The following is an 18,289-nucleotide window of genomic DNA, read 5'->3' as shown; positions in this document are numbered from 1 at the left end:
ACTTCTGGTTCGAAATTCAAGTAAGAGAGAGACGTATTTCGTTTGAAAAATACACAAAACGAACGCTGTTAGTGCACTACAATGTTGAGGAACGACGAGGAAAATAAAGGAGAAGCCGCGTTGCGAGTCAAAACGCTCTTGAAACGTTAAAAGCAGGTGTCTAAACGTCATTTTTGTTCCACCGACGCCATTTCGATAAGCCTTCAATAACGGCATGTTTGCTGTTTTAACTCGTCAGTTGCAGTTACAGCAGGGTTGTGTTGTATGAATTCAATTCATGTCATGTCTGAAAAACTGTAGCCCTATATTGAAGTGTGTAACAGAAATATAGCGACTGTTTTATTCTGCGACACGCCGGGCCTCAATAATCTGGACATTTTTGAACACTGGGATATTTAGATGAGATGTTTCCTGTTATTATGATGAAGGTCGATCATGAGTAAACTGCGGAAAAACGCACACGCTATCTCTCCATGTTCAAACACCAGACAAGTCATGAGGGACCAAGATGGAGGACTGTTGAAATGCTCTCCTGTCCCACTCACACTTGACCCGTCGCCTGTCTTTATAATCCCATGTTTCTCTTTGTGCGCCGCGTTTTCATCGGGGATTAGCAGGAATATACTCTGCTTAATTAATGTTCAACATGGAGAGTTGTGAGGGAACACGTTACCTGAACTCGAAATTCATTATTCATGTGGAGGCAATGAAATCCTCTCTCCAGCTTCGCCCACGAGAAACTTTACACTGACGGCTTCAGAAGAGCGGAGGGATGTGTTTCTCGTGTTACTGTCTTGATCGCTCGGTGATGATTGACATGAGACGTCAATATCTGTTCTGGGCAGGTCAGGCTTTCTAGAGCTCACCACTGTAGTGCTGACTCAGCCAACCATCCGGGTGAAGGACGAACTGAAGATTCAGCAATGGACCTGCGACTTGTTCGTCAGCCAAACGTTCAGGCAAGAATGAGGTCGAGTCCGAGTGGTCATTTTTATCAAACAGTCAACTGACACCAGTCTGAAGAATCATATAAAACATGACTCGGCAGAAAAGCTTCATTGTAAAATCTCACAGTGAAAAGTGACTTGCCACTTTAAAAGACAAACGTCAGCATTTCTTCAGGAACACAAGTGTAGAAAACATATCAGTACCGTGATAACAACCGCGAGACTGTGGCGACTCACAATCAGAGCCACCATGACGCACACACGTCGCCATGTTTATCTGAGTGAGAACGTCACCCGGCAGTGTGTGACTCCTCCTCACATCACTCTCTTTGGTTGTATTTAACTTCCTTGCATATTTTCTTTCCAAACATTTTCTTCTCTATGAAATAAATAGACTCAGATGGAGAACTATTGCTCATGAAGACGCGCAGCTACGTCCGACTATAAGGCATCAGGGTTTGTTGGTGGTGTGTGACTCTTGCTGCAGGGTCCGCTGGTCAGGAAGTAGGTTGTCATCTCGCCCTTGCCCTTCACCTTGACAACACCTCGGCAGTCCAGCTGGTAGCCCCTGTTGACCAGCACGTGGTACAAGTCTGTGGTCACCTGGGAGAAGACACAGCAGAGGTGTGAAAGAAAAAACAGAAGCTTTTGATCTTCAAAAACAATGACAATGTTTGATAACCAAAATCACGAGGAGTCAATGAACAAAACCTGATTCTTAAGGTACACATTTTAAACATTGAATGACATTTTCTATATGCTTTAAACCCACAAAGTGAGTAGCATATAATGAACAGCAGGGGGCAGTATTTCTCGTCGGAACTGAAGCTATAAATATAAATTCATTCGTAAATGGCATTCGCTTTATTTTGAGCTCAAAAACGTAATATTGGTATGAAGATTAAAATCCATTAATTCCAATGATTTAAAAAAACAGTCTGAGCTTTTTATAAACGTGTTGCTAAACACAAGAATCCGTTTCCTCTGAGAAATCTCTTGACAGGTCAGATGTTTCTCAGGATGATTGTACAGGCGCAAAATGAGTCAAAAAAACAGACCCTCAGCTGCGTTCAACTCTGTCAAATGAACGTCTTTTACTCCCCCTTTCTTCACATCTGCTGGGGCCAATTCAGAGTTTATAAATAGACATGAAAGCCGATCATTTTTGGCTGCGAACCACGTGAAATAGTTGTGCTAATCCAGACCAGAGGGTGTGTGTTTGTAACTTTGAATCAGAGATCAATGTTGTAGTGAGACCTGCTGGAGGAAAAAAAAAAAAAAGAACGATTCAAAGGTTAATCTTCTGAACAACATCTGCTTGAAGCTCAAGACAACAGAGAAGAAACTTGTAGCCAAACTGCACCCAGGTCTGACCATGATGGTGAAGAACTGCAGCCACAGTAGAACATCTCACCTGGATGCAGTCGGGCACCCCGGTACTGTCCATGCGGCTGGCCACGTTCACCGTGTTCCCCCAGATGTCATACTGAGGTTTCCTGGCTCCGATGACCCCCGCGACCACAGGGCCCATGTTCAGCCCTGCGGTGGACAGACACAGCCGTTACCATGTGATCTGGAGTCTCGATCCTGAGCCGCTCGCCACTGACCGATCTTCATCTGGAAGTTGTTGAACGAGTGCTCGTTGATGTACTTCATCTGCTCCCGGAGCCTCATGGCGTAGTCGGCCAGGGCCAGGATGTGAGAGCGACCCTCTCGGTCGTAGGTGCAGTTGTTGAGGCCCGAGGCCGCCATGTAGGTGGAGCCGATGGTCTTGATCTTCTCCAGCTGACGGAAGCGCTCCTCACTGATGATCTAGCAGATGATAGTGGAGATCAGCAACACTTCTAGAACTCTGACATGGGAACCAAAATCCTTCCAAAGAGTAAGACTCTGGACCCCAGGACAACTTCATGGAGAGTATTTCCAAAGAGCCTGGAGAGGAGATGTTTCCTCTCACCTCGTCGAAATCAGCAATGATTTCGTTGAGCAGTCTTAGGCACTCCACGCCCTCGTTGTTGGCCTCCAGCTCCACATAAAACTCAGAGAAGTTGCTGATGGAGGCGAACATGACAGCCACACATTCGCACGACTGGTAGAACAGCTCATCGTTGCGCCGCTCTCGCTGCAGGAAATGGGCGGCCACGTCTTTGGGAAGGATGTTGTGGAGCAGGCGGCGGTTGTAGGCCTGCAGCTCCTCCATGTCCTCCTTCTCCTCCGTGGCCTGTGAGGGAACAGCGCTCAGTCTCCTTGAGGAGATTCGTGTTTGACCTCCTCTGACGCACCTGCAGCTTCCAGAGGAAGTCCAGCCTGGCTGTGGATTCCACCTGCTGGCCGTGCAAATACAGCGCCAAGACGAAGACGGTCAGGATCACAGGGGTCATGACTTTCAGGTACACTTTGGTCACTTCTTCAGGACTGAGGAGAGATCAGGAACAGAGACTTTCTCAGAGAAGACGATGTGCCCTTAGTGAGCCTGGGCACCACCAGGGGGCGGTGTATTGTTCTGTTGAGAGAGGTGCATATCAACTGGAACACACTCCAGTACCATCTGTCTGAATATGAAGTCTACACTCGGAACAGGTTTTACAAACCAAATGTAGTTTAAACCTTCGTACCATTCCTCCACAGTTTCGTTGAACCCAAACCTGTGAACAAGAGAAACATGGTGGTGAGACCTAAAAACAACATGAGATAACTTAAAATATTAAACCAGAGCTTACTGTCGCAGTGATTCATTTACAGGTGAGGCACTGGAAGCAGAAAATTCAAATTTCAGACTTCAAATTCTGGTCATTGTGATGGCAAATACATGAAGTCAGAGCTAGAGTAAACCCTTACAAGGTGTTAGCGGTGACCAGCACGTCTGCGTTGTCAAACAGGGTCACATGAGGACCTTCGACCAGCAGCAGGAAGCTGAGCTGCACCAGCAGCATCAGAAGCAGCTTCCCGATGCTGCTGATGTGGAGGAAGACGGAGCAGACCATCAGGGTCAGCAGCACGCTGTAGGTGAAGTACTGCGGGAGCACAAAGAGCAGGTCAGAGGTCAGCAGTGGCAGCAGCATCACGGTCGTATGTGACGTCAACAGGCCGACCTCTGGGAAATGGCAGGGCACGTCCTGGCTGAGGCACAGAGTCAGACCGTCCTCCGAGGTTCTGGTCAGGTTATGCAGCAGACACAGCGTCACAGGTGCTTTCTGCTCAGCGCCGACACACTCCGGCACGCTCTCCCTGCTGCAGGAAAACTGCCAGGGAGACAAGGGGAGCGGTGATGAAGGTGTTAGCGGGAGACGTGCTGCTGAGTGACCCTCACCATGTTTGCAAAGGACGAGGTGAAGAGGAGCAGGATGGTGAGGACACACACCAGTGAGCTGTTGGTGCGAGACTGGACTATCTTCTGAGACAGTGTCTGCAAGGCCGCCGGGAACATCTGAGCAAAACAAGGGTCTGAGCAGGGACGGCAGGGACGTTTGAGCCTGGATCTGTGTCTCACTTGGAAGCAGGAATAGATGGCACAGACGAAGAGGATGTTGGCCAGGATGATGAAGATGCTGAGGTACAGGGCCAGCATGAGAACCGTGCTGCAAACAAGAGTTGTCAGGACATCCACCCAGAACCTATCCATCGTCCTGCACACCTACTTTGGGAAGACGACCATCTGGATGAAGGCGATGAAGCAGAAGACCAGCAGCGAACAGGCCACGTACCCCCCAAAACCACCGTCCACCTTCTTGGAGTACTGGACACAGACAGGAGTTAACGTCTTCAGAGTCTCACTTGGCTCACACAGGAATCCCACCTTCCTCTCGAGGGCGGCTGTTTGGAATGTCAGCAGGAACTTCTTGACGTGATCCCTCCTCAGCTGGTCGATGCGCCGTGCGTCGATGGCCCGACCCAGGAACTCGTCCACCTCCTCCTCGGGGTTCAGGGCCTCCTGGGCGCAGCGGCTGTGGATGGGACATCAAACTCTGACATGATGGACAAACACACATTCTCATCCTCTAACCCAGGGGTTCTTAACCTTTTGGATCTCAGAGCCAATCTTTCCTAGAACAATTGAGACCGGGGCACATTCAAGTAAACCATGTTTAATTGACCTACGCGTAAACAAACCAAAACCTTGTGAAATTACATGAAACCATGTGATCATCACAAAGATTTATTTGTCATCGAAAAGTCCAACCAGCAGCAGAACCAGGTGCGACCTTTTCATGAGTCGTAATCATAGAATGAACCTTCTGTTTTGTTCACATTACATGAGTGTATTTGCTGGATCAGCGGTTCCCTGGAGCATCTCTGTGTGCGGTGTGACTTAGATTCTTGTTCTATCCATGACTGGTTGTTCTATCATCTGACGGGGCGGAGCAACAACAAGTGTGTGAGGGACTTACTTGTCTTTGCTGGAAGCCTCGTCAATGCCCTAAAAGTTTGCAGAGACGGACGGAGGAGAGAGGCAGAAGAGAGATTAGCATCAATCCTCAGTTCAGACTCAGACATCTGCACAGCGAATCCCCGAGAGCGGCCTGCCGTTTTAATTAATGCTCCGAGGTTTAAGTTACTGCCGCGCGGACTCCAGAGGTCAAACCCTCGGAGAAAGGAAATGAAAATCGTAGACTAACTGGATAAAAAGATGGAAGGCAAAGTCCGATTAGCCTCCGCAGCAAATAACATGCAGGATTTCATGGAATTCTCCTGGTCTTCATAGAGAAGATGATCTGAGCCGGGGAATACTGCTCCACCGTGGCACAAAACCCCCTGAATTTTGAGAATATTATTGTCATGAATTCATAAAAAGTGGATTAAAATGGAAGTTTTTTCCAGTATAAAAGTCCCAGTGAGCTTCACACGTGTGTCATTTGATCCAGGGCGGATGCTGACACGGCGCTGATGCATGCTCACCATCTTCCGGAAGACTTTGGACTCCTTGGTTCTGGCGAAGGATCTGTCGGGAACCCAGCGTGGCATCAAACCCTCCGCAGAGTTGGCACGAACCCGCTGCATCTTGGCCATCATGGCTTTCTCCTCTTTCTGGCGGCCAAAGAGGCGGGAGAGTGTTGGTGAGGGCACGAGTGTGTGCTCCGGTGTGTGTGTGTGTGTGTGTGTGTGGGTCGTGTCTGACCCGCTTCTGGCTGCAGCCCAGCACCAGGAAGGTTTCAATGTTGTTCTCCTTCAGGTAAGAATTCCTCTCTCCTCCGAAGCCTGGCTCCACTTCATAGTCACCGTTCAGATACTGGAGAGTTGCTTTGGTGATGTGGATCCGACTGAGCACATGAATGAGGAATGAGCGTGGACACAAACACATGACCCGCTTTGACGTGGACTGTTTGTTTTTGTGTTTAACACAAGCACATTCAGGACGGACACGCGGAGGTGCAGAGACAGGCAGAATAACACCCAGCCATTGCTTTCAGCCGCTGGTGTGTATGAAATGTCACATCCTCAATCAACACGTGCTGCAGACACACACTGCTACAGGCTCAGTCTCAGAGGTCACAGTGGAGTCTTACCCTGCCTTTCCTCCCGCCTCCATCTGGTTGGCGAGTGTCACATCATTGGACCAGACGTCAAATTGCCACTTCCGCAGACCAAGAACGCCACAGTGGACCCGCCCACTGTGGATGCCCACTCGCATGTTGACGTTCACGCCTGTCACCTCGCGCACCAGCCTGCAGCACACCAAGCGTCCGTCACAGTCTCGCTCCCGCCTCTCCCATGCCCCTCCCGTGCACTCACGAGATGGCCTCGATCATGTCCACGCCCATCTCCACGCAGCAATGGGCGTGGTCGGCGCGCGGCTCCGGCAGACCGGACACGCAGTAGTAGCAGTCTCCCAGGATTTTAATCCGCAGACAGTGGTTTTCCTGTTCAGAACAACAGTGCCATTGTGCTTGGTCATTGGAGACTCATAGTAGAGCTAAGGCTTCAGTAGATTTCACACCAATAAGTCTCCACCATGTGACCCCTGGACAACATCAGGCTCAAATACTGGTCTGACTCAAGTCATCAAGACTATCTGAAATAGCTGAGCTGAAGCGGGTCAGTGCTCACCCAGGCCAGTTTATCGAAGCGTGCAAACAACTCGTTCAGCGTCATGACCAGCTCCTGGGCTGTGCACTGGGACGCCAGGCTGGTGAAGCCCTCGATGTCTGCAAACAGAATGCTGCGAGAGAGGCAGCGAGAAGAGACAGAAGCGGTTCAGTCCATCACAGTCCAGCTGCCATGTGAGCAGGAGAGGGAGACATGTGTTCCAGTCTGGCTCTCATCATCATCGGGGCCAAAGTGGGTCACATCCTGTCACCCGCCCCTCCCGCCCCCATGTCACCACTCGCCCACCCTCTGTCTACGTTCTTGGCATTGTTAGCTTTCATATTAATACAATCAAGGACAACAGTGTCAACATGGTCACTAGAGGCAGGTCTGCAGTGGAAGAAGCTTCTATAAAGTCTTTTCGAGCATTGAAAGCATGTCCTTGTGCCAGTGTGTGTTCATACCTGACGTTGTCGTGCTTCTGAATGTAGATCTTGTGGAACATCATATCTTCCTTCTTAGCGTTGATATCGGCCTTCATCTCCATGGCAACGTGCCTCGGCAGCACTGACAGCAGGAGCCGCTCCTGACAGACGGAAATTTGAGATCAATCAGTACGTTATTTGGTTTTGTGCTTGTGCAAGGGTTTGCTGTGACTCATGTCGCGCAGTCAGAAGTCGAGATGTGTGGAAACTTGACTCAGCATTCGTCGAAGGGAACAGGTTATGGTGTTTGTTCTGATGCTATGAAGCTAAGTGTGCCATGTTGTTTTGGACAGGACATTTTGCTGCTGAGCGTTTGAGAAACGGCGTGAGTCTCACTCCGCCCACACGTGTGACGGGGTCGCAGCCTCTGCACCTGTTGCTGGTTCTCCCGCTGCAGGTGCAGCCTGGCCTGGATGTAGCCGCGGGTTTCCTGGAAGGCCTGCCTCTGGGAAACCTCGGCCGGGTAGTGGGTGCAAATCCCGATCAGGTTGGTGCAGATGAAGATGAGCACATTGGCGAGGATCTGAAAGAGACATGAGGGGAGAGTTGACAGAGAGTCTGATGTTGCACTCTGGAAGCAGAACATTCACTGAGTGATGACGTTTGGAGATGGTTGGTTGAGGTCAGCGAGGGCCACTGAACAGAGACCAGGACCACGCAACGTTTCGGTCTGGACTAAAGGAGAACTTGAGTGATGTTTCTACTGGGTGAGTCCTGCACGGGCTCGCCCCACCTCTCACCTAGAAATAAGCACACACTCTCCAGCCAGGTCTTATTTCGGCGAGGTTCTCAGGCCAGAGTGGAGATATGATCTCTTCAGGAGGTTGTGAGACACGACTAAGCTGCAAACCTCTGAAGAATTTGACTTGGTGACGTTCTAACAAGATGCCTGAACCGGTTATCAGCCAACTGACTTAAACCTGAACTGCAACTTCACATTTCTGACCATAAAGTTAAAAAAATCAGCCTCATTTTTTACATAATTTAAAATGTTTAAAAGTTGATATTATTTTGTTCAATTCATCTGAAACCAGTTAACTGCTCTTTAAATCGACCTGCTGCACTTATCTTCCCTCTGAACTTTATTAAGCCTAACTTTACCACAAAAAAAGCAAAATCCTTCACTCATCTGCCGCCTTAACTGAAAGAAACTCTTATGTAATTCAGTCCAATGTGAACAGAGTTGGTTAAACTAGACTCTTGAATGTGTTTCCCTAACAAACGTCATGTCACCGTGTCTGTCTTAAGTAACAGGAAAGCGCCTGCCACTGAACCGAATTCACAGTTCCTCTGAAAATGCTCGAACCAACCAGGCGTGCACGGAACTATCTGGAGCTCGACGTGGAGATAAGGCCACAATTTGCTTTGCGGGGTCATTGACACCAGCTGAATTCCTCCATCTCGGCTTCTGCACGTCTCGCTTTGGTCGACGCCACGTTGAATGTGTTTGTCATTTCACTGCATCAGAGTCAGGAGCCAGGCCTCCAGCTCTGTGCTCCCCCTCCCCTCTGCAACACACAAGTCCAAGAGCACACACTCTCAGCCTGGGAAAGTCACTTGACCCCTGACCAGAGCACAGAGTGTTTCCTCCAAAGATGATATCATAAGTGATGAGAAAAACACATGCCATGTTTGACACAATAAAGCTAAATTTATATCCTCGCTGAGACAACATCAGGACAGAAGTGGCTGAGACTAAACCAAAAGTCTAGCCACCTACTTCAACCCTCTCGTGCACTGGTACCAGCATTCCACTGCTGGTATGCAGGCGAGCCGTTGTGTACATGCTTGTGTTTATTAGGAACAGACAATGAAAGGCAGATAAAGGATGTTTATCTTGGAGAATGCACACGCTCAAATATGTAAGAAAAGGGATTCCACATGAGATAAAACAAAGAGAAGGACTGCCCAGGCCTGAGCCGCCGCTCGTTTGAGTGCAAACACATGAAGTCAGCGTTTGTTGCGTCAACAGTGTGAAGCACAACGGCATCACCTCGGGACGGTGCCGGGCTGATCTGGCCCCGTTAGCCGAGCTCTTGAGAGTCGCACACAAATAAACACACAGCTGGTTCGCAGGTGCGGACAGACTCAGAACGGGATGCAGCGCTAGAAGCGTCCCACACTCGCTGTCCATCGAATATTCTTTTCCTGCTTGACTGTTAGTGCAAACAGGGAGGTGTGGTTCAGCAGGGATGATGAGGTGGCGTGCCAAATGCTCCATCTGTGGAACAACCTGAGCGAAGGTGTTGGGGCAGCTGTGGGGGAGACAGAGAGCCTGCTCATATAAACCTGACCCATAAAAGGCCACACCATTCCTCGCTGCTGTTCGGACTCCACCCTTTGTCATGCTTCTGTTGTTGTTGTTTTTCATGTGCGTGATATCAGCTCATTGACATGATCCGCACCCGCACATGATTTCCTGAGGAGCATGTGCGCATTCTTGTGTGGATTTGTTGTAGCTGCGCGGTGATCCTTTCACATTCACCTCACAAAGTGATTAGTCCATTGTGTTTGTGTTGACGTCTTTTATCTGAAGCAGATGTTGGTTCCGATAATAACGGAAGAGGGATGCTCTGGGATTCCTCGCCACCTGCAGTTCCCAGGAGGCCACAATGCCGTCCGCTAATTCAGCATCTCGTTTCGGAGAGCTCAGATTTCCCTTCACGCAAAGACCTTCGTGATTCTGGCTAACAGGCAGCAAGAGCCCAGATTAAATTTGGCTTACTCCGGGATTGGATGTTTCTCTTACGGACAAACAGAAGAAAGCTGTTGACAGACCCGTGATCGTGGGGTGTAAAATGTGGAAGTGATTAGTGATGCAAGAGGACTTGTTTTGGTCAACTAGCTAATGGCAAAGAAGAAATGAACCATGTTGGACTCAGGGAGAGTCATTTTGAACATTTTATGGCAAATTTAGAGAGTGAGATGAGATCATTTGGAAGTTGTGAAAGAGAGAGCCATTGATCTGAGCCGGAGAGTGGCCTTTGATGTGTCCAAAAACAATGAAACTATGGGACAACCAGGGTGCCCTGGGGGTCATAGGGAGGTCACCTCACCAAAAGCAACCTGAAATCAGTGTGACGGCTCAACTATTGGAGTGAAGTGTGCACATTGTAGCCATTAAAAGTTTGGGTTTTCTGATGGGAGGCAACGAAACATGTTGCAAGGGATCCACGGGGCAATGACTCAGCTGGGGATCCACACGCACAGATCAACAGCACCAAGTGGTGTGGTTTGTGACGCTATGAGAGGAGCAGGCCAAGAAGCTTCCCCACCAGGAACAAACAATTACAAAACTCTTTACCTAAAGCAGTGAAAAAAACAGATGTTCGGAAGAGAAGAGTGAGGATCAGGACTCGACATTGAAATATTTTAGCTGCTGGATCTGCCTAACATTATCCAGCCCAAAAGAGTCCCTCGTTTAGAAGTTGAGAAGAGCTTTTGAAGACCCGTCATCCTGCCACTTTTTGGATCTCAACTCCACATCGACTTTAAAAAAAGACTCGGTGTCAGAGAAGTTAAGTCCAAACATCAGCTTATAAGGTTCGCCTTCAGGAAAGCAGCTTCATCATCCATGAGAATATCCCCATTGAAGGGTTTCCTCTGACAAATACAGCCTTTGAAATAATCCCTTGTCAGATTCCGCTCACATCACATGGTGTTTTCCAAACAAGGACATCAAACCCTCTGGTTCCCAGTCTTCTGCCGGATCAGGTGAGAACATCCAGAGGGTTTGTTGAAGTCTACGAGGCCAGATTTGTGTTCAACTTCATCCTAACTGCTACAAGAGCAAATGATTATTTTCAAATGATTCTGTTGTGAAGAGCTGAGTCTCTTTCTCTGAAGGTCTGGGACTGTTGCGTGGAGCGGTTGATCGTCACGCCCTCCGCTGTCACAGGATTAAAGGCACCACCTCCATGCCAAACTGTGTTAAGCCACTGGTGACAGCACATTTTATCCCATGAAGATTGATCAGGAAACACAAAGCTGTGACTGTTATCATTTTCACTTCCAAACTGAACTGAAACTCACACTGTATTATTTTATTTGCAGAGTTGTGAACACTGCTGTGATCCTTTAAACTCATCAATCGCCACTAAAAAATGGAAAGGTTTCCTGTTCCAAGGTTCAGGAGTCATTGAACTTCCGTTCCCTTCCCTGAGGCTTCTGATTTCGGGGTGCTGACCCTCACCCCAGCTGGGTGAGTCCTAATTCAGTGATCCGCTCTGCTCCCGACACAGTCAGTCAACTGTGGTGTGTTTTTTGGGCCACACATTTGTGCTTGACCCACTGATGTTGGAGGACGGCAGTCGCTTTGCTATGTGATTCATGGCATCATGTATGCAGCGTGAGCCCGTCCTGCCGGATGTCAGTGCTGACGGTCGAGCAGCCACGCTGGGATGAAGCAAAGAATGTGAAAGTTCTCAGCCCCAGTGAAAACACGCACCAGTCACTCTGTCTGGTTATATAATCTGCAGCTCAAACTTCCCCTGCTAACATTTTCATCCACTGGCCTGTGCTTTCTCTCCGTGCACTTTATTGACTTTTGCTACAAAGCACGCGGGTCGATAGTGGAGCAGGAACAGCATGTCGGAGGTGAAGTTTTCCTTTTTGTGCTAGCTAGTTTCCTGATTCACACACTGTGGACACTTGTTTTGCCGTTTTTTCCTCCTTGGACAAGGTAGATTGAAGTGGAGATAACCAAGAGTTTCTGCTGTCTAACTCCAGCAAGGTCTGGCCCAGGGGCAACTCGTGGTCCCAGCTCTGATTTCATGCGGCCCTCAGCCCCTGTCATGGCTCGCCAGCACTTCGATTTCCATCGAGCTGAGCGACTTCACGTGATTTTGGCCGATCTATATTCCATTCCAGAAGCCCCTCTCTGAGCGAGGAAATCCACAGCAGAATCCACTCAGGTACCGAAGCAAGTCGTGTGGAGCACTGTTCAACATAACATTTTGTTTGGAATTTGAGCGCCGCACACTTGACCCCCCTGATCCGGCGGCGAAAAGACTGACACCCAAATGGAGGCAGTTTGAGACAAACATCATTCCAACCCTGCTTGAACACTCAGACCCGTCCCCACGATCGTGAGAAGGGAAGCTCCCCCTCAGGGGCCTCCCAGACTCATTCCACACATATTAGCATTTAGCGCCACTAATGGATTCCTAATAGATAGATATACAGTGTCTATAAATATCTAGTGGAGGGCTGCCACTGCAGACTTAAATCCCTGTATTTACTTTTGGGGCGAGCCATTTGTCCAGCCAGGACTGTTCCACGTGGAAAGCCGTCCTCATCTCTGACTTTGTTTCCCTGGATGGTGTCTGGAATCTGAGGACTCATCATGAGATGATCATAAGAGTCAAATCATTAGATGACCTGAGGGAACCTGTCTCTCAAGATCACCAGCTTGCCTCCAGGTTAACAATTGGACTGGACAAGGAAGTGCACGTCCTGATGGACAGCTCTGAACGGAGGTATTCTCACTATTTACTTTGCGCTGTAGCAGCTCAAATGTAACCAGGTGAGAGCGATTGTCGCTCCGGTCCAGGTGATTTCATGATGCTTGTCATCCCTGGGACATCGTCAGCTGTGTGCACCGGCAGGATCAGTATCTTTCCACTCGTCCTACATCCGTTGATCCCATAACAACCCGCTGGAGAAACTGGTTTTTCCTCTGAAAGCACAAACAATAACAGCCTCTGCTGGAGACTTCTTGACCTGTTTGCCGGCAGCTTTAGAGGACGCCACTCGGGACTTGCACAAAAACACTTGTGATCTGTGAGTGACATCACTCTGCGCGGCGAGTCACCGAATCTGGTCGGCACCAGCAGCTGTCCGGGCTGAGCCTGCAGAACTGTGTTTCTAAAGGAAAACACGGCTGCGTGTAAAACGATCTGGTGCTTGACAAAACATGAGGGGCAGGTGGGGTCACGTGACCGCGCACAGCAGGAGCCAAGCTAATCTCCCCTTGTCCTGCATGTTGTTGTGCATGTGACCAAACCTTAGGGTTTTTCCAGTGCTGAATGAGAACACATGGCTCCCATCCCCGGCCTCCCAGCGAGCCGACAAAGAAACCCTGCTCACCATGGCCAGTGAAAGTCAGCTTGTGCGGCCACATAAAGACCAGCAACCACTCGACGTCCCAAATTATTAATGTACGACTTATGATTCAGATGACACTCGTGATCTGGAGGAAAACATTGAGATGGGAATCACATGGTGACTCACAATATGTGTCATCGTCATATTTTGTGTCGACTGTTTATTAATACACAGCGAGACGCCTCTGAGCACGCTGACAGTGATGTGGATCTCGGCGGGAGGCGACACACAAGGCCTCTTCATCTGAGAGCAACAATGTCGGGGACAAATTATGACTCAGGGATAGAGAAAAAAATGGATGGTTGAAAACAGAGGAGACAATGGTGGGCCTTTTTACTGCGTCCGACGTTTACACTCCCCATCATTTACACACACACACACACACACACACTGGATGTGCTGCATCATTACGAAGGGCCATCACAAAGACACTTTTTGTCCTTGACGGTCATCACTCACACGTCTTCTCGCTCCACATCTCCAGGGGAAATAGAAAACCAGAGCGAGTGTCAGAGTTGAAGGACAATAAATTCCCTGAAGATGGACTCTGTTTCCAGCTTGGGGAGCATGGTCACGTGACCCTGTGTGTAGCAACAGGAGTGAATTGAAGATTTGGGGTCCGCACATGCTGGTTACCCAAAGATACCCTCTTGCTTTGAGCTTGTCAGCTTGAAATGACTGTTCCGAGAATAGGAACAGAGTCGAGGGGCCATGGAGCAGAGGTTGGATCAAAGTGATCCATGCTCCTGTAGCCTGGTACATTAGGTTTTCTGAGGAACATGTTAAAGAGTGAAGTCGAATGACACCTTTATGCACCGAGAAGTGAGCCAAATGAGTCTCTTTGACTCTAGTGCTCGGTGAATCTCTGAGCTAAGAGTCACTTGAACTTTCTCAGCAGCATGACATGAAAGACTTCTAATACAGGAGGTGCTTTTTGGTGTGGAGCTCCACAAGCGTTCCATTATCTGAGGTCAATATCAGAATTCAAAGCTGCCGGTCAATGTATTCTTTTGTCAAGTGTCTTTGCTCCACTTTCAACACAACAAAAACAAACTGACCCAGAAGAAAACAAAAATCATTGCTCAGACTTTTCCTTCATTTCAAGGGTGACGCCATCATCTTGTCTTTTGTTCCAGTTGCTTACACAATCCACCAATCCCTCCCTGTCCCACCACAATAGGCTCCTTGTTTTCGGGGATCACAGCCTGAATGGCACCGTGTCATACTCATGATATTCCACCACAAAGCGGCTCAACGTGCTCACTCAACCCGGGTGACCCTCAAACCCCAATTCTCCATTGGCTGAGGCCCATTAGGTTTCTCTTTGGACAGGCTGCTGAGAGCTACAGCGCCATCTAGTTTTGTTCTGTGGGCCTAAAGATGATCTTTTCAACAAGCACTTTCACTTCATTGGAAACACATCAATGTACTGGCTACTGGTTACTGTGCTGCCAATATACTAACACAGAGGCAGTTTATTTCAGGTTCTACATCTTCCCCGATCTGAAGTGTAACTGATCAGTGGACATGTGTCGCTGGTTCCTCTCACAAGTCAAGCACTCACCTGCGTGAGGATGAACTTGTCCTTCTGGTTGAGGGTCCAGGCTGTGGCGGTGTGTATAGTGGACAGCAGCACCCCACTGATCACGGCGGCTCTCATCCTGACGGGGAGCAGTGTGTAGATGATGAAGATGAAGAAGACGGTCCACCAGATTCCCTCGGAGGCGCTGCGGGGGGAGACCATCAGCACCCCAAAGACCTGCACCACCATCAACACGAGGATCACCAGGTAGCTGACCATCCACATGTAGTCCTGGTGGAAGCCGTTGCGGTTGCAGACCACCATCATGGCCAGGAAGAGGGCCATGGCCACAGAGAGCACGGTGACATAGGTCACATCCGGGGTGACGCTGAGGCAGTGGAAGGTCAGCATGACGCCGCACACCAACACCAGCACGCCCATCAGCATGGTGAGCGAGCTCTGGTTGAGTCTGAAGAAGTAGCGCTGGTACAGACGCTCCAGTTTGGCCGACTTGAATTTTTTGGACTGAAAAACGGAAATGAACCTGATCCAGCAGTCTGCTGCAGTCATGGAGCAGCAGCCGCCTTCTGCTTCTCTCTTCCTGTCTTTCAAGTCTCCATCGTCCGTCTCCAAGGCCAAGTCCACCGCCTTCGCAGCCAGATCCCCCCCGGTCCTGCGGCCGTAGTGGTCCTCCTGCCACACGCAGCGCACGCTGAAGTTGCCCCCTCCAGGTCCACAGTTCTGCTGCTGAGGCGCCGTGTTACGAGGGTCCTCTGGATCCTTCAGGCAGCTCATGTAGCGCGGGTGGCACAAGGATGAGCTCTCCGTCCTCTTTTTCCCGTTGCGCTCCCCCCATGCCGTCTTCCTCTGGTCCAGTCTGCCGGAGAAGAGACCTCTGGCCCACGACATCCTAAAGACAAGCAAGGCCAGGCTTACTTTGCAGTGCACACGCCAAAGGTCACTTGAGAGATAAGGATGCAGAGCGTGGTCTCACCTGCACGGGAACAGTCTGACTCATTTAAAGCAGCAAACACAGCAGGAGTTGGGCACTGCACCTCGCTACCCGCTGAAACGGAGGGACCACAAGTGCTGCTGCAGTTCTGACGTTTTCCTGCACACGACAGTTGAGTGCGATTAATGCAAAAACATCAAAACAAACTTTTATTTTATTTTATTTTTGACTGCACGTTTTCCAAAGCACTTTCCTAGTTGGTGGGATCCCCACTGACCATGGCTATAAATCTGATTCTGAGTGTTGGGCGAAGGTCAGCGTGCAGGTGCGTCTTAACAACATCTGCACGTGGATCCGCCCATGACCCCTTTATCACCAAAGTCCAGGTCCCAGTCCACACAGTCCACTTATCGCTGGACTTGTCGACTTTCCTTTCTTTGTTTTCCAGACTGTGCCAGACCCCCGCAGGTGGGGGGGGTCTCTGACTGAGGAGCGAGCGGGCACTAATCAGAGGTCAAGAGCTCTCCAGTCCTGATGAACTGGTTTGTTATTTGTGATGACTCACTGCAGCCGCGCAGGTCGACGACTGACCTCTGAGCAAACCTTCGGCAGACTGACCAGAAGGGTAAACAAACACACATCAACAAAGGTAAACATGTGCTTGTGGGTATATGAAGCAACACAGTGTTTTGAATCTTTCCCAGAATGGCTCCAGAATCCAGCCCAAATCACAAAGAAACAGAAAGAATCCACCCACTTCCTTTTTAAATCTCACTGCCTTTTTTCATTTCCTGCTGTCAAATAAATTCATCTTCAGATTAGGCTAATCTGATGTAGCTATATTCAACGATAACTTTGTTTATAAAGGATCAAACATGCCTAGAATAAAACATATTGAAATACATTACATCGTGAATGATTTAGGATTCAGATCCTCCATATCCTCTTCAGATTTCCTGACTGTCATTAATGTCACGCCTCATATTTCCCCGGGACAGATTGTATTGAGAACCATGGCTTCGGATTTTGCACGGGTCTTCACGGCTCGAAAGCCTGTCTGTGTAAATCGGGAATGTTTTAAACAAGTAAACAAGTCCAGCACACGGCGAAGAAAGCAAACACGGCTCAGGGATTCGTGGAACTGGACTGATTCCCGCCAAGCCAGCGACATGTGCACCCCAAACCATGAGGCGCTGAGATTTCCTCAAGAGCCTGATGGAGTCTCTGACTGTGTCGGTCTCTCCGGTCGCTGTTCTTTGTGCACAGGTGAGGTCAGTGCAGGTGTGGGCCCGGGGGGGTCAAGTACAGCCTGGGGTGATTCTCTCCAACTCCATTCAAAGGCAGTGCACATTACCGAAAGAACAAGGCCATTCTGATAGCTACTGACCACTGCAGACCCAGGAGAGGACGAGAGAGGACCGTGGGTGTGTTACAATGGTCAGTGTCGGCCATGGTCCCACCTCAGGTCAGGTCAAACCAGCAACACGTGCCTCAGAAATGGTGACAACATTTCGCATCAACTTCTATAATTAGTCCTCATGAGAACCAGGGTCTCAGACACATGGGGCTCAGACTGCGGGGTCGTGGATCGTTACATAACAGGATGCTCCACAAGCCCATGGGCGAGTGTGTTCGAAGGGACCCAAAACATCCAGGCTGACACGCAAGAAGTGCGGAGGAACCGCGGGGATGCGGCCGTCGAGCACAACTTGCTGGTGCTGCTGACACCATCGCGTGTGTCAGGATCTGGCACAAAGTAGAAGCGGGACCGAGCGTCCTCCTCTGCTCTCCGGAACCTGCAGGACAAGTCTGCTGCATCTCAGCTGTGAAAAGCCCCGTTTCCACAGTGGAGCGGTTCGGACTTACCATCGGGGATCCACGGGAGTGAGTGGATCACCGCAGTGGAGCTCCAGCCGCACGGTCAACCCTCCAGTCCGCTCAGCAGCGCCCCGGCCGGCGTGTTTGTCAGCGATCGGCCGCTCGTCTGTTGGAGGACAACTGCGAAATCTGACGTCCAAGTCTCCCGCTGTCCCTCCACCAGCGCTAGAGTGAGACGCGCACGCACACGCGCACGCACCGCACGTACATCCATGATGACAGGAGTCCCTCTAGAGGTGGAAACTCTCTAGTCTCTTTCAGGCGTTCAGTGATTTAAAAATCCGTCAATTTCAGAACGTTAAAAAAAAGCTATCTACCTTAAAAGTATGTGTACTGTAAATGTTATTGAACCGAGAGTTTTATTTATTTGCTATGT

At 49.5% G+C, this 18,289-nt stretch overlaps 1 protein-coding gene across 1 annotated transcript; it reads right to left on the bottom strand.

Annotated features, from left to right (window-relative positions):
* Positions 1 to 976: 976 nt before the first annotated feature.
* Positions 977 to 18,066, bottom strand: LOC128749251 (adenylate cyclase type 6-like). The gene is made up of 24 exons (XM_053848653.1): positions 17,902 to 18,066; positions 16,078 to 16,194; positions 15,126 to 15,993; positions 7,830 to 7,979; positions 7,436 to 7,557; positions 6,993 to 7,104; positions 6,678 to 6,805; positions 6,452 to 6,610; positions 6,064 to 6,205; positions 5,844 to 5,972; positions 5,336 to 5,364; positions 4,744 to 4,891; positions 4,586 to 4,683; positions 4,438 to 4,525; positions 4,258 to 4,374; positions 4,040 to 4,189; positions 3,786 to 3,961; positions 3,668 to 3,697; positions 3,563 to 3,592; positions 3,230 to 3,362; positions 2,905 to 3,168; positions 2,555 to 2,759; positions 2,362 to 2,486; positions 977 to 1,550 (listed from the first exon to the last, which is right to left on the bottom strand). The coding sequence occupies exons 3-24, from the start codon at positions 15,990 to 15,992 to the stop codon at positions 1,389 to 1,391; spliced, it is 3,564 nt and encodes a 1,187-aa protein (XP_053704628.1). The 5' UTR covers position 15,993; positions 16,078 to 16,194; positions 17,902 to 18,066; the 3' UTR covers positions 977 to 1,388.
* Positions 18,067 to 18,289: the final 223 nt, after the last annotated feature.

This window comes from Synchiropus splendidus, chromosome 18 (assembly GCF_027744825.2).
Source record: "Synchiropus splendidus isolate RoL2022-P1 chromosome 18, RoL_Sspl_1.0, whole genome shotgun sequence".
In the NCBI taxonomy this organism is placed as follows: domain Eukaryota; kingdom Metazoa; phylum Chordata; class Actinopteri; order Syngnathiformes; family Callionymidae; genus Synchiropus; species Synchiropus splendidus.
Note: the sequence above shows the minus strand (reverse complement) of the source record. Positions and strands in the feature narration are given on the sequence as shown.